This window comes from Salvia hispanica, chromosome 4, assembly GCF_023119035.1.
Source record: "Salvia hispanica cultivar TCC Black 2014 chromosome 4, UniMelb_Shisp_WGS_1.0, whole genome shotgun sequence".
NCBI classification, from domain to species: Eukaryota; Viridiplantae; Streptophyta; class Magnoliopsida; order Lamiales; family Lamiaceae; genus Salvia; species Salvia hispanica.
The window spans coordinates 50,764,336-50,779,314 of record NC_062968.1 but is presented as its reverse complement, the minus strand read 5'-3'; the positions used below and the strand labels follow the sequence as shown (position 1 = coordinate 50,779,314).

The 14,979-nt window shown below is 36.1% G+C and overlaps 3 protein-coding genes and 1 long non-coding RNA gene across 5 annotated transcripts; 1 reads left to right on the top strand and 3 right to left on the bottom strand.

Annotated features, from left to right (window-relative positions):
• Nucleotides 1–885, bottom strand: LOC125218257. The gene is made up of 3 exons (XR_007175920.1): nt 759–885; nt 287–373; nt 1–128 (listed from the first exon to the last, which is right to left on the bottom strand). It is a non-coding gene; the product is annotated as an uncharacterized LOC125218257 (long non-coding RNA).
• A 1,388-nt stretch (nt 886–2,273) lies between these two features.
• Nucleotides 2,274–5,367, top strand: LOC125218119 (uncharacterized protein At4g08330, chloroplastic). Its single transcript, XM_048119720.1, has 2 exons — nt 2,274–2,628; nt 4,671–5,367. Exons 1-2 carry the CDS (start codon nt 2,549–2,551, stop codon nt 5,068–5,070), a joined length of 480 nt encoding a protein of 159 aa, XP_047975677.1. The 5' UTR covers nt 2,274–2,548; the 3' UTR covers nt 5,071–5,367.
• A 1,659-nt stretch (nt 5,368–7,026) lies between these two features.
• Nucleotides 7,027–8,229, bottom strand: LOC125224247. Its single transcript, XM_048127612.1, has 2 exons — nt 7,899–8,229; nt 7,027–7,433 (listed from the first exon to the last, which is right to left on the bottom strand). Exons 1-2 carry the CDS (start codon nt 8,071–8,073, stop codon nt 7,180–7,182), a joined length of 429 nt encoding a protein of 142 aa, XP_047983569.1. The 5' UTR covers nt 8,074–8,229; the 3' UTR covers nt 7,027–7,179.
• Nucleotides 8,230–9,100: 871 nt separating this feature from the next.
• On the bottom strand, nt 9,101–14,401 carry LOC125223859 (long chain acyl-CoA synthetase 9, chloroplastic). 2 transcript variants are annotated; one of them, XM_048127164.1, is made up of 12 exons: nt 14,268–14,401; nt 12,911–13,377; nt 12,665–12,745; nt 12,195–12,473; nt 11,558–11,689; nt 11,260–11,433; nt 10,924–11,153; nt 10,642–10,759; nt 10,336–10,467; nt 10,130–10,264; nt 9,760–9,966; nt 9,101–9,411 (listed from the first exon to the last, which is right to left on the bottom strand). In XM_048127164.1, exons 2-12 carry the CDS (start codon nt 13,352–13,354, stop codon nt 9,244–9,246), a joined length of 2,100 nt encoding a protein of 699 aa, XP_047983121.1. In that variant the 5' UTR covers nt 13,355–13,377; nt 14,268–14,401; the 3' UTR covers nt 9,101–9,243. The 2 variants fall into 2 exon arrangements, with proteins under 2 accessions (XP_047983121.1, XP_047983122.1); XM_048127165.1 differs by having other exon boundaries at nt 12,911–13,369; nt 14,268–14,392.
• Between the last annotated feature and the right edge of the window lie 578 nt (nt 14,402–14,979).

The following is a 14,979-nucleotide window of genomic DNA, read 5'->3' as shown; positions in this document are numbered from 1 at the left end:
TTCACAGCAGAGTTATACCTCAAAAAGCAACTCATCCGGTAAGCTGCGGTGTAGAAGTGATGTATCAACAAACGGTTTGCTCAAGCTACGGAAAGGAGTAACAGGTCTGACATTAACCCCATAAAGATCTGCAGAGTAAGAACATATTGTTTCAGCTGAACTACCAAAGAACTGTGAATCGTGCAAAACAACACATAGCACAATTGGCATGTGAAATTCATGAATTGTACTAATAAGTGGCATATTACAATTACAGAGAAACAAAACTTGAGAAAAAATTAATTACCAAGCCACGGCCTTTGCGTCACCAGGAATTGAGCAGCTCTCAAACGCGAAGCTGATTCAAGCTCCGCTGCAAGTTTAACCGCATAATCTGGCAACAAGGACACTAGCTAACTCAGAATATGCATCCGTTGTGTACATCTCAACAGAAACAAAAACCAGATAAACTAAAAAAATACACCGAATTTACAATTGCCGACATAATTCGCCTCGAATTCAATTCAAATATCATGAAAATGCTAAAACAAATTCGCACCGTAAGGTTGGAGCTGCATCAATCAATATCCAAAATCGGTAACATAAAATTAACTCTCTCAATTTACACTGAGAAGATCACTCTCTCCATAAACCATAAATTACAGCGATCATACCCGAAACCAAAATAATTGGTATACACGGTTATGTAAATTGAAGGTTTATTGAATTCAATTGATGCAAAGACATAATTTTTAGGAAATGAGATGGTGAGTTCTTACCAGAAGTCATTGAATCAAAGAGAACCGGGAATTTCGTGGTCCTCTGTTTCTGGAAGTGAGGAGAGAGAGAAGAGAGATAAATTACTGTAAACGAACCAATGAGCTCCGAATTCGGACTCGTTTAATATTCGTGGGTGACCCGACCCGATAATTCCGAGTCGGTAAAATTATCTCCTTCGGAGTATTATTAGTGCATGTTCGGTTGGAGGGACAAGATCTCAAGATTAAATTAATCACATGATTGGTTCACAAAATTAGATCCTTCAAATCAATCCTAGATAGATAGTCATGGGATAATTAGTCATATCCCCCTCCTACTAATTAATCTCACAACTTAATCTTGTATCTTACGAACACCCCCTTAATTTATTATTCATATTACTCCCTCCGGCCTCCATCTCTAAAAATTTAGCATTTATTTCTATTTTTCTTTATCCTAAAAAATTTGTCATATTTCACTTTTATTATATTTGGTAGAGGACCTCACATCTCACTAACTTATTCTCACTCATATTTTATTACTATCTTCGTATTTGAAAAATAGAAACATTTGAAATAGCACAATTGGTAAAGTAAGAAAGAGAACGAAACAAATGAATAAAATAAAAGAGAGGAAAATAAAAAATAGTGAAAGCAGTATTAATGGATTGTGGGGTCCACATCCAAAAATAAAAAGATTTAAAGTTTCTATTTTTAAGAGACGGTTCAAAATAGAAATAGTTTCTATTTTTAAAATACGGAATTAGTATAAAACTAATATATTATGACTCACATTCCACTAACTTTTTTAACCTGTTTTTTATTACTATCTCCGTTCCACATCACATTTAGTATGGGCACAGATTTTAAGAAATGTAAAGAAAAATTAGTTGAATAAGTCAGTGGATTATGAAGTCTCACTTGTATATATTAGTTTTATAATAAAATATGTGTAGAATTGGTTGATAGAATACGAGGTATACTTACAATTTATGGTAAAAGTGAAATGTAACTTTTATTGTGGAACGAATCAAAAAGGTAAAATGTGACATTCATTGTAGGAGAGAGATAATACATTTTTTAAAATGACCGGAGGGAGTACTAGAATCGTTTTCTATAAATTTTGAGTAGTATGCTATAAAAAAAAAGAAAATGTGGTGATGTAAAGCTAAAAGGGGAATTAAATTTTTATTAACTACTTACTCCGTCCTTGATTAAAAGTCACACTTTGACCGAGCACGAGTTTTAAAAAATATAAAGAAAAATTGGTTGAAAAAGTTAGTGGAATATGAGACCCATTTTTTATATTGCTTTTATAATAAAAGTTAGTGGAATGTAAGACTTACTTATCATTTATGGTAAAAATGAAGTGTGACTCTTAATTGAGGACAGACAAAAATGGAAAAACGTGACTCCTGTTCGGGCACGACCGAGGGAGTATATGGGTGAATTAATTTAATTATTTTCTAAAAAGTGCTAGCTCGAATGATTAATGATTTTGCAATACTTTCATGGGAGTAATTATTAGTACTCCCAAAGTTCCAGGCGAATCAATTAAATCAACCGAGATTGGGGCAGACCCAAACCCCTCTCCGGTTACTTATCCTGCAATGACTCCAGTGGCCCCAGCAATCGGCTTACCTAAACCAATTATCACAAAATAATCACAGTAGAGAAGCACTGAATTCTTACCGAGGTAACTGTCATCGGATCCTCTTTGATTTGATTGTTGCAGTAGACGCCGTGTTAATTAACTGTCGCTTTCAACCCCACTGCTGCATCGGTTCCTCCGTCGCCGCATATTACTTCTCATGGAGACTTCCGATGGTTATTCTTCGAATTATCAGTTTTCATCCTCGTTTGCAGGTTCGCGACGAGATGTTACTTACAGGTGAGTGATGGCTGCAGTTAATTGCGTATTGATGAGAATTGGGGATACTATCATTTGAAAAATCAGTAATTAGGTGGGGTTTTCGCTTTCGTGGTTGATTTTGATGGAATTAGAGTCCTGATTGTTATCGCTGGATACATTATTTCTTATGACCGTGGTTTTTGAGCAGTCGTTCCCTTAGCTTGCTTGTGTATGAATTATGAATGAGCTGGACTGGAGTGATGGATTTTAATTTCCTTTTCTGAGGTGCGTGATAACGTGATATGTTGTTAATCTGGTCGTTTTGCTAGGTTAGTTGAGTGATTAGTTGCAATGAGATCAGTTTTGCTGAATTGCATATGAAGAGATGATCATAGTGACGTTAGAATATGTGCTTTAGCGCATTTTCGTTCTCCTTAAGGCGTACTGTAGTGAAAATGCAGATGGAATGTACACACACAGAACTAGAAGCACTTGTGGCCAAATGAGTGTTATGATTACATAGGAAAGGCCTATTATTATTGTTTCAAAGGATATCTGGTTTAATGGTTTTGGGTCAATTTTCGACAGCCTAAGTGTACTACTACATCATTTTTAATGTTCTTGGTTGCTGCATGTAGATGGTGGACCATGGCCTGAACATTCAATTATGAACTTTTTCTCTGAATGGTCCGTGTAATAAGCTTGGGGTGTGAGAAGTTATTTGATGGTTTGATGTTTTGATGTGGGGTTCTTAAGCAACATGTAACTGGTGTTTCTCATTTTTACCAAAATGTTTTTCTTTCTTAGCAAAATCTTGCAAGTATCTAGATCTATGCCACACTCTTTTAACAGTGGCCCATTCTCCAGATTGTGCTTCATCTTAAGGGTACAATTGAGTAAAATTAGAGATGATGCGAGGCACAACTGGTGGTTTTGGCTTCAGCTTAGGCAGCATGAGGTGTTGTTGAGTGTGTATGTTGGGAAAGGGAGTGTGGAAAGTGGAGACTGTCAAGTTAAACACATTAGGTGTCAACTTTGAGGTTTTGTCGTGTCTTCTGGGAAGAAGAAGAATGTTGGTTTCTAATTTTCTTGGGGCCACGGTCCAAATTCTGGTGTTGGTGTAAATTGAGTAACTTGGATCTGATTAAGAGACAACTTATAATGTACCTTAAATATGGATCATACTGTTTGATGTGTGTCATATCCTAAAAACATCAAAAAGTGAGTCCATACCTTCAGATCTTTCTTGTGTCTGCATCTACTGTATGTATGTTTGAGCTTTTTTTCCACACTACTCGAAGACGTGTACTTTGTAACCTTAATCATACTTTCCCAGAAGAACACACTCATACTACATCAGTTTCCATGTAGAAGCTTTAGAGGGTACTTATTCTGGTAGCACTTGCTATTTCAAGGTCAAAGTTATGTTTTACAAGCTCCAAGTTATCTCAGATAATAACACACTAGTGAATCTCACATATCCTATGGAAATTTGCTGATTCATTCATTTGAGAGTAAAGAACTTGTATCAAAATGCACTATCAGGATATTGCATATTAACTTGTGTTAGTAGAATAGATCAATTTTTTGAAATGTGGGAAGCTCTGCAGTGGTCACAAAGGTCCACCACTGTAAGCTTTGATGAGAGCTATAAGGGTGAGAGATTTCAAATGCCTTTTAATTGATATCTATATGGATGCAGAATATATGTCATGGAAGTTTGGCCACTGGGCTATATTAAGAATTATTTATGGCCCAACAAAGACAAGAATTGATCTTCGGGGCATCAGAAGTTGCAGTCTGCTGAGATTATAATACTCCTGAATACAGGAATGACCATTTTTCCAAAAAAATTAATTTCCTTTTTCCTATATTGATCATCTGGAACTTTTAGGATCATCTTTTGGATTGCACAAAATGCATAATTGTTGGTGATCTTTGTAGTTATGGAGACATCATGCTTTGTTTGAAAAGATTGTCTAAATGATACGTTCATAAGCTTTTATCTCTATCCAGTTTTGCATTTGAGCATCATATGTGATGCATTTAGTTGAAGTGACATTACTGTTTTCTCTCTGCAGCTGTGGTTCCTGTGGCTATGATTTAAACCTGAACTCATCCAGTCGGAATACATCTACCATTGGTTCCAAATATGGTAAATCTATCAAGAAAGGGACTATATCATTTTTCTCAATTGATGAGAGCCGATTCAACCAGGTTGAAGAATTTAGCTGTATACCATACTTCATCTTCAAGCACTCTTGGGGTATTTTCCGTCGGAGAACGAAACTCCTATGCCGGAAATGTGGGAACCTTATTGGAATTGCTTCTGACCAGAACAATGCTTCTTCCATCCACCTCATAACAGACGGATCAGACTCACCCTCTAGCAGTGAAATCTCCAGCAAGAGAAAGTACGACATCAGGATTCGCTCCTTGCAACCTAGTTCAGCTGGTTTTGGTACTCCTCTTGTCTCTTGATGGTCATGCGATGAACCAATACCACGCATGCATTGAACCAAATGCTTTACACGGGAAAGAAGTCATGCTGGCAGCCATTCTTTTCTGCGCAAGTAAGAAGCATAAGTTAAGTTGCTTGTATAGAAGTTGTGTTTTTTCCGAATTTCTATTTCCGGTTTCCTGCTTAATCATTGTTAGCAAATTCATGTGGTCGAGCTGAACGAATGATAGCCGATGTGTACAAAACTATGAAACCTGCATCAGATGTGGGGATTATGTTGGTGATTGGAATGCAGTGATTTGTTCATTGTTTGCTAATGATCTACATGTCCAGAATGTCGATTTGTTGCTTTCGTTCAATTTGTCCGTTATGTATCCATTACTGGCATGCTCAAGCCTCGTTCTCATTATGCTGTATGTTAGTAATATATATACCATTGATTTAGTGATGAGATAGTGAAACCTCCCTGACACTGTCTATTGCTTGTGTGTTACTTCACACTCAAATTGCATACAGTTCTACTAAGTCCCCACTTCTTTATCTTGTGTCCTACAAAATGTGAAAGAAGATGGGCTAAAGGTTTGAAATAATTAATTGTAAAGAAGGCTGTGAGACCTTAGCAGAGAGCGTTGTTGATTTAAATTATATGTACATATTATGATCTGAATTGAATAGTCCAAAGTTATACGTGTAAATTACGTTAATTAGTCATTCGAGATCATGAAATATGTTTTTTAATTGACGCTTTATAGACATATGGATAGCATGCACGAAAGTGTGACAAAATAATGTGGGCTCTAAAAGTTGTTTTGACTTGTGTAGCAAAGGGATCTCTTTAACTATGAGATTGAGATGAAAAGAATGTTAAAGGTGTTGCCTTTATTTTATTTTTTTCCACGAATTTTATGGTAGATGATGATATATGAGAGGGGTCCCCTTTTTCACCAATCCTTTCCTCATATCTCACTATCTTTTTTTCTCTATGGAATTCTTTTGCACAAATACAAAGCATATGTAATTTAATATACATGCATGTGACATTGTGTGTGTGTGTGTGGCTCTACTATGGGACCATACACCATTATTAACATTTTATGCATAGACAGTGGTATACATTTATGAGTTAGTCCTGTGTAATTTTTAAAATTGTTGTAATTAAAATTACATTATTATTGATTGTTATTCTTTATTTCTCTAATTGATTTCTTCCCCCTCAAAAAAACCATTTGGGTGATTTATCTTTTAATGAATATGTTTCAAACTGTATATATAAATTGCAATGATATATCTGAAGTATATATTGACCTTCTAACAGGAATATCGAAACGACGTTGCTTTGATACAAGCTCATTGTCAATTTGTAAATAGGCACATCACCTTATGGTATAAGGCTAATTTGTCACAGTTCAGTTCCATCACTTCAATAAACTATAATAGTAAGAATCAGAAAATTTAATAGGCCTCATATTATTAACTTAGGACAAATTTCATGTGGATGGATGCTCAAACAAGGTAGAATATATTCTAACAACAAAGATTCAACTAAATCAAGCCGTCTATTTAAATTTTGGTCAGAGAGGAACACACCTATATCAATAATGCCCAAAAATTGTGGTCCTGCCAGAATTGTGGCATACAAGCAATTTTGCACATGCATCCATCTATCCCATGTTATGCTTCAAAATGTGTTATGAGTTAAGACATGATAAAAATCATAATTTCTTGTTTGTACAATCAACATGTTTCATCATCATGCATGGACTGAATTCTTGAAGATTAATTAGAAGAGGGCATAATTCAGCATAATATTGTTGTGGCCCTCTTGCTTCCTTGATCATTGGAAGACCTAATAATTCAAAGTTTGTAACTTTCTTGAAGCTTCAAATTTCAAATACAAAATGCACACATTATAACACTTCTATAAATATCACTTTTGCATGTTGTAGCTAGTAAAGACTAGAACTTTGCTCTTGTAATTAACCAAACTGACCTTTTTTTCTTGCAAGATGCAATTTTGACTAGATTGTCTCAATTATAAGTATGGTATGTAATCAATTCCTACATACAAATTTTATGGGTGTGATAGAGAAAAAAGGGAGAGTGTCTTTTTCTTGAATATTAAACCTCCTTTATTCTTTGGCCCTCTTCTTTGTCAGAATCCTTATCCACCCATATTTAACCTTCTCTCTTTCAAGATGCTTTGTGCTGACGTGGCCCTCGGCCGGTCTCTTCCGGTTGATGAGGTGGAGGAGGTTGCCAATCCGCCTCCGCCACCTCAGCGAGCTGGTGTGCTCGATCACACTCTTGGTCTTTTCATCACTGGTTTTCCCTTTGTCCCATGAGGCAACACCATTTGCTTCGAACTTGATTGATATGAAAGAGTCTGAATTCATGAAGCATTATTCATTCTAAATTAAAAAAGAACACTATATTGATTGCCAACCACATTAACGATATTTGTGACATAAGGTGGTCTCAACTCTCAATAGAATAAAGTTGGAATATTATAAAGATATTATTTGAAAATATTTAAATGAATAAAGAAAATGTTTAGGGTTAAATTTTCATTATCTCATTCCATGAAACAACTAGTGATGTTTTCTTGATATAGTTATGTGTATTCATGAATAATTCATGAATACACATAACTATATCAAGAAAACATCACTAGTTTTCTCATGGAGCATGCATGGGATTAATTACACCAAACAGCTCACCATCCAAAATATTTCACTAAAAAGTAAAAGCAATGCAACCATATTATTCATAAGTATTCAATTCTAGTGATGCAATAGAATTGAATTTTAGTCAAAACACAACCACCAAGAGAGAGAGAGAGAGAGCTGACCTTGTGGGGTGTGGGATTTGTGGTGTCTAAGTATGTGGGATGAAGCAAAGATTTTAGGTAGGAAAATGTTAGTTTGTTTCTTAGAAGCAGCAGCCAATACTAAGAGCTTCTCATTCAAGCACAAGGCACAAACTCCAACCACCATTTCTCTAGGATGAAAACAGCACTCCATCATTCTGTGTGACTGTGTGTGTGTGTATGATGAGGCAAGAATTCAAGAAATTAGTCTGGGATGCCTATATATTCAAGAATTAGTCTTGGATGCCTATATATATATAGTGTGTGTGTGTGTGTGTATGGGAAAATTTGCATATATAAAAAATTGAATGAGGAGGAGTAAGTTGGAGGGGTTGATACTTGATAGGAATGATTGGTCCTACAAATTTATAGTGATGTTACACTATTTAATTAGGTGGTGATTAAATAGGGTCATCATCCTTTTCAAACTACTTTGACTCATCCCATCCCAAAGTTGAATGTCACTACTTTTCTTCTCTAATTATTTATTGGTTAATTACTAGCTTTTGGCTTTTTAGATTTGATCTTTAAGTTTATTTTCGTTTGATTTTTTTAAGAAATTTTGTGTTCATTATCCACTTGTTAAAAAGAGAAGATAAGGTTTAGAATGAGTCCATTTTTGTATGTAAGTTCCAAGTAGCCATCATCCCCATTCTCCATAACTGTAAAACCTCCGAATATAGTGAATTGTGGAAATAAATAGATGATTTTATATTATTATTATTATTATTATTATTATTGTTATTATTATTATTATTATTATTGTTATTATTATTATTATTATTATTATTATTATTATTATTATTATTATTATTATTATTATCTCTCTTTGTTGGTTTATATCTAAGAAGGACAAATTACAAGTGAAAACACCTTGATTATAAATATTTTGAAGAATAAAAGCATCTTGGCTTTAGTAGAAAAGAAAGATGAGATTTTTGATAGATATGAGACAAGCCCATTGACAAGCAACGGAAGTGATGGAGCATATTACATTTGATTATTAACAAGAAATAATTTAATAGTGAATCACTAATTTTCATATTTTTGTTAGTTAAAACTCAGTTATCACATATTGAAAATTCTGTAGCTAATTAATTTTCTTGAAATATTTAAGTTCTCACATGAAACCAAGAAAAGACACACACACACACACAAGATTTTGGTGGTATGAAGAGAGCAAAGACCAGAAACAGTATTTTAGTACAGTACATGAAAGTGAGTTTTTTTTTCTCTTTGGAGAAATGAAGCAACAGAAAATTAAAGGATAAACACCTCTGCAAGATTGCTGTGAAATCTACAAAAAAGGGTATTTCTGAAAACTGGTTTATGAAGAGTATAGCTTGGAAAGATCCTCAGAGAAGGTTTTCCTAATCACTTCTCTCTTGAGCTTCAGAGCAGCAGTGACGAGACCCGATTCCGGTGTCCAAGCTTCAGACAGTACTTTAATCTTTGCAGGAACCTCAAACTTCTCCAATTTTGCTGCCTTTGCTTCCTGCAACATTCACACCAATTTATATGGAACTGTTTCACTTAAGGGTGCTTACTCGAGGATAGAGCAATTTTGAGCTTGTTTTTTTTAATCTTGCCGTTCAAATATTCGACCATATGTTTTGTCAATCTAATCTATCACAAACTCATGTGCCCTACATTGACTCGGGAAATGGTGTCACTTAGGGATGTGGTTGATAGAACAATTTTGACGTTGTTTGATCATCTAGTCCTTCAAATACTCGACCATATCATATATCCCGCCAACCTAATCTGTCACCTAAAGTGACGACCACTTGATAGACTCGATGGGAAATAGAGGATTCGTTCAAGACAAGAAAAGGGGGAGTACCTTGAGGAATGAGTTGGAGATTTCCTTGAGAGTCTCTTCCTTTTGGCACAAGTCAGCAAAATCGGAATATTGAATTCCTTGTTTCGAAGCCCAAGCTTCCAATGCTTGTTGTGAAGCCACCACCAAAGCCACACAGTAATTGTATAAAGAATCAGCATGCACCATGATGTTCTCCACGTATGGGCTGACGATCAGAGCAGTCTCAACCTATGTACCAAAGTTGTCAGTTGTCTGCCCCGACAAGGATTGCATGGTCAATTGGGCAGAATAACACAACATTTTAAAAAATCATGTGGAAGTTGCAAATTATGGGCAGACATTGTGTTATTTCTGGCAATTAACCATTTCGAACGTTTAGTTTGTACAGTACCTTCCCCAGGGATACGTATTCTCCATGTTGAAGTTTAACAATGTCCTTCTTACGATCAATTATCTCGAGGCAACCATCGGCATGGAACTGCCCGATGTCACCAGTGTAGAACCATCTTGTTCCTCTCTCATCCACCTTTAGGCATCAGATGAACAATCAGAGGCTTCTATTGGTACAGATGAAAGGTTAAACCACAAATAAATTACCTTGTAAACTTCAGTTGTTTTCTCATCATTCTTGAAGTATCCAAGAGTAACATTAGGTCCACCGATGACAATCTCACCACGTGGCTTTGGAGTGTCGCTAATTAAATATCCGCCTTCAGGCCAATCAATCAACTGAAAATTTGTTCAGAGATCATCATTGAAAAGAGAGAAAGAAAAACAAATAATTTTTTTAGAAAAAGTAAGTGCAAAGTATTTTTATCCTTAATGTATTAGTCTTCACACAAGGATGAGGAGTCACGTTTCATGCGGGTATCATCAAAGTGGATTAAGACTAGATGCAATTACCTTAACAACTGAGCAAGGCAGAGGAGCACCAACACGACCAACAGATGGATCGTCGTATTCACTAAAAGTCCCACCAGCACAGGTCTCAGTAAGACCGTACCCTTGACCAATTGGAGCACTGAAGATAACAAACAAGTCGAAGTGGAGTGAATTAGTCCATCAGATCAGCGAAAAAGGAAGACAAACTCTCATAGTCCAAATGAAGGATTAAAAACAGTAATGCATTTCTTAGGGCTAATACATTAAATATTTTAATTCTTTCAAGCTTATAGAAATACTAACCCAAGACATATATTAATAAATCTTTGGGTGTCAGCAGAAAGAGGGGCTCCTCCAGATAGTATGAAGCGAATACGACCACCCAAAATAGCTCGAACTTTTCTGAACACCAGAAGGTCCCATAGAAACCTCTCCAATCCCCAAGCCCCAAACCAACTTCCATTTATTGCAGACAATCGGCGAGAATATGCCAAATCGAATAGTGTCTTTGGGAGTCCACCAGTGGCATCTATCTGAAGTTTTACCAGTGGGTTTTAGTGCACATAAATTTACTCACAAAACTCATTAGAAACAAAAATGAAAGCACTTAATTGCCAGTTTGTATGAAATATTGCATACCTTTTTACGCACACCATCTCTAACACGATCAAGAATGGCAGGTACTGCTGCCAGAAGTGTTGGCATTAGCACCGACGCATCCCCTTTGGTTCCCTTCTTTATCTTGTTTGAAGTATCGGTGAGAGTTAAAGGAGACCCATATCCTATCGAACTTCCAATGGCAGGCATAATATTCTACAGCAAAATGGTATGATGGAAAAAAAAGCATCAAGCAACAGACAAGCATATATGAGTTAAAAGTTAAAGGTGGGCAATTTGACTTTCAAGAATTAGTCGAGTACTTCAGAGAAGGCCATACCTCAGCTGCTAGTTCCAGAATATGGGCCAGTGGCAGGTATGCTAGATAAACATCATCTTGTCCTAGTCCGGGAACAATAGTCATCACAGCAGATAATGTAGCTAAAATGTTACCATGTGTCATCATCACACCCTATTTGAACAGAAACGGAGATGGTGAAAGGAAAGAAGAGTCGGTTATATATACGTAAGCATCTTCCAGATTGCATGACCAAGTATAATGTGTAATCATCACACCCTATATGAACAGAAAAGGAAGGGGTGAAAGGAAAGGTAAGCATCGGTCATATGAATGTAGGCATCTTCACAACAGACATATTAGAATTTTAAACTACAGTTGTGAATTATGAACTTCCTCAGAATATCATATCTTCCTAACAAAAGCAAATATAGAAACACGAGATGATACTTCCATAGGAGTTACACATTAAATTTTTCTTTCTTCACTTGTGAAAACTAAGTCAAAAACAAAATTAAAAAAAAATACAGAACTCCAATGTCGTGATCATCATGATTCACAGGTGACGCTCATGGAAACATATCACAGGAGGGTGAGCAATTACGAAAGCTCTGAACCAATAACATACGTCAACCTGATTGTGTTGCTCAAATAGCAAAAGTCGTACACTCGTACTAACCTTGGGCATACCAGTACTACCACTTGTGTACATTATCACAGCAATATCAGCTGAAAGAGGTAACTCTGGATCAACTGGATTTTCGCGGCCCAGCTTCTCTACATCCAAGAATGAAGTGACAGTCCACCCGCTGCTTCCAGACACCAGACTAACCAGTGAAGCATCTGACTGGAATTCATCATCCATGCATATAATACGCTTGACGGTGTCAAGTTGTCCACTAACGTTTGCTATTTTCTTCAGTTCCTTGTGTCCACAGATCACAGTTGTGACTTCTGTCTAAAGAACACAATGCAAAATATAAGTGTCATGTCACCGACTCACCACAAAGGAAATTAACTAATAAAGTGAACAGACTAAAGCTGAATGTATTCAGCAATTTTAGCTAGTACAAACATTATGGAAAAGGAGTTGGGTGCGCATGCCCGTGCACATGTCTGTGCGTGTGTGTGTGAGAGAGAGAGAGAGACCTCATTAAATGAGTGACATAGTGCCTCTTCACCTAGAGATGCATAGATGGTCACAACTGTTATATTGCGCCTGAAACAAGCCTGATCAAAGAAAAATACAAATTATAAATTAGTAGTTTCGAATTATATTGTGATCAGTTATGTCAAGTTTAAAGCATACACAACCCATTAAATAGATAAATATAGAAGTAGTATTGGTCTTCACTTGATACAAGGGTTCAAACCCAAAAACAGGACACAACATACCTGCAGCGCAATTAACCATTCTTCACGTGTGTCAGCAAAGATTGCCGCGCGTTCTCCCCTTTGATGTCCAAGTTGCACTAAACCAGAGGAGAAATGGCATACGGATTCAAAAGCTTGCCCATAACTTATCCATTCATATTCACCCAAATGGAGCTTCTCAAAAGACTTCCCACCAGATATCTCGACTGATCTTGCAATCAATTTCCGTGTCCCTAGCAATCTCCTGTTAGAATATTTTTGGCATGACTGCTCAAAAAGCTCAGCAAGGGTCGTAATCCCGTCCCAGGCTGATTCGATGGGTGAAGTGAACCGGTAGTTTCTGATTGCATAACCATTATCTCCACCAACATCCGCAGGCAGACCCCTTTTCTTCTCCTTCTTCGTGCTACGCACCAGGAGCGTTAGCAGAATTGGAATGATGGCACCAACATAATAAGGGCCCATTCTTCAAAACGCTGCCTGAAAGCCTAAGGACACAGAATCAGAAACCTTTAAAGCCAAACAAGACTTTGTCAAGAAAACCTTTAATGATGGATTATCACAGAATGACAGGAAGCCTATCTAACAAGTAAAAATGCACCTGCAGCTGACTATTTCAAATGCTCAAGGGACGTTTACTTTTCATGATTGAGTATTTTTATCCTCATTACTAGCATTTCTTCAATCCTTCCCTTACAATCCATCTTAGTAAATAACGGATTAAACTATGCTATTTTTATCAGTAGATGCTAATCCTCCAAAAGTAAACCCTCCCTAAATAGATTAGGTGTCAAAATAAAAAAGTCCAATGAAGTTACTCTCACATAAACCAATTCTTACTATCCTGAGCAAGTAGCCTAATTTCCCAGATAAAAGTAATTTTCAGCATCGCATCATCTCATCTACAAGGTCGTTTTCATTATAGATCAATAAGCCCTCAGCATTTATTAAAAAACCTATTCTTCCACAAATAGAATCAATAACAAAAAAAACCATCCAATACAAAAACGCCAGATCAAACACACTATTAAAAGAATCCAAAACCAGTGAAGTATACATCCCCAAGAAGTCAAATAGAAACGCTTCCATATCCAAATTGCTCGAGCATTCTCTCACCATTGAAGGATACAAATTTCGAAAACTCCATTAGCTCCCCTAACCCTCCCGAGAGGATGAAACATAACAAAAGTAAACAATCCCATTTCAAGAAACTGAAAAACAAGGCATAAGCATTCGAAAAACACAAACTTTAGCAATCAAGATCATAACTTTTTACAAAATGCAATACAATTCATACAAATTCGAGCAACAAATGATCCCCATTAAGCGAAATCAATCTGAATTGGATGACACAAGAGGGGTAAAGAAACATCCTCACCTTCTAAACTGGGTTGGCGGAAAGAACAATGAATAAAGAGGCTGTGAGTGTCAAGAGGAGTGAGAGTGGTTGTGGTGGTGCATGTTAGAGTGGATTCTTGTTATTGCTGTGGGCTTTTTGGAAAATAGGGGGTTTTGCAAGGTTTTATTTAGACCACACGCATTGAAATTTCAGTAGTTTTTTTTGTTGGCTGGATTTTTACTGAAATCAGCTGGATTTTTGTGGATGCCATTTTATGTACTCAACGAAATTGAATGACTACTAATCTAGACTAATTATATTTACCTAGTCTATTAAAAATGACATGTTTCACTTTCCTAAGTTGATTGATAAATGCCTCAAAAAATATACTCAAATCTCCAAGTTCGGTAATTTTTGTTCAAGTTCGAAATTTTAGGCTCTGACTCTTTTTATATATTTGGAATTTTGGAGTCATTTCATTGATTTAGAAATGAATTGACAAGTGTAATTGCTGAGACATTTATTGATGAAGATATCAAGTTTGTTTTTTTATTGTAGTACTATTATTTTATTTTCGGAAAACGGTACAGGTGTTTCAATTAAGATGTACTATTTGATGTATATATTACACATATTTGAAATAATAGTTGAGAAATCTAGAAGGTTGTATACTGAAAACATAATTTGATACACGCGTTACTTGTAACATGTGGTTATAAATACATCATAAAATTTACACTACTACTTTTTT

What these genes read in the sequence shown, in the direction of transcription:
- LOC125218119 (XM_048119720.1), top strand. Translation starts at nt 2,549, where the DNA reads ATGGAGACTTCCGATGGTTATTCTTCGAATTATCAGTTTTCATCCTCG. An exon ending in CGACGAGATGTTACTTACAG is followed by an intron (nt 2,629 to 4,670) that starts GTGAGTGATGGC and finishes TTCTCTCTGCAG; the next exon opens with CTGTGGTTCCTGTGGCTATG.
- LOC125224247 (XM_048127612.1), bottom strand. Translation starts at nt 8,073, where the DNA reads ATGATGGAGTGCTGTTTTCATCCTAGAGAAATGGTGGTTGGAGTTTGT. An exon ending in CAAATCCCACACCCCACAAG is followed by an intron (nt 7,434 to 7,898) that starts GTCAGCTCTCTC and finishes TCATGAATTCAG; the next exon opens with ACTCTTTCATATCAATCAAG.
- LOC125223859 (XM_048127164.1), bottom strand. Translation starts at nt 13,354, where the DNA reads ATGGGCCCTTATTATGTTGGTGCCATCATTCCAATTCTGCTAACGCTC. An exon ending in TTCTGGAACTAGCAGCTGAG is followed by an intron (nt 11,434 to 11,557) that starts GTATGGCCTTCT and finishes ATTTTGCTGTAG; the next exon opens with AATATTATGCCTGCCATTGG. An exon ending in TTTATTAATATATGTCTTGG is followed by an intron (nt 10,760 to 10,923) that starts GTTAGTATTTCT and finishes TGTTATCTTCAG; the next exon opens with TGCTCCAATTGGTCAAGGGT.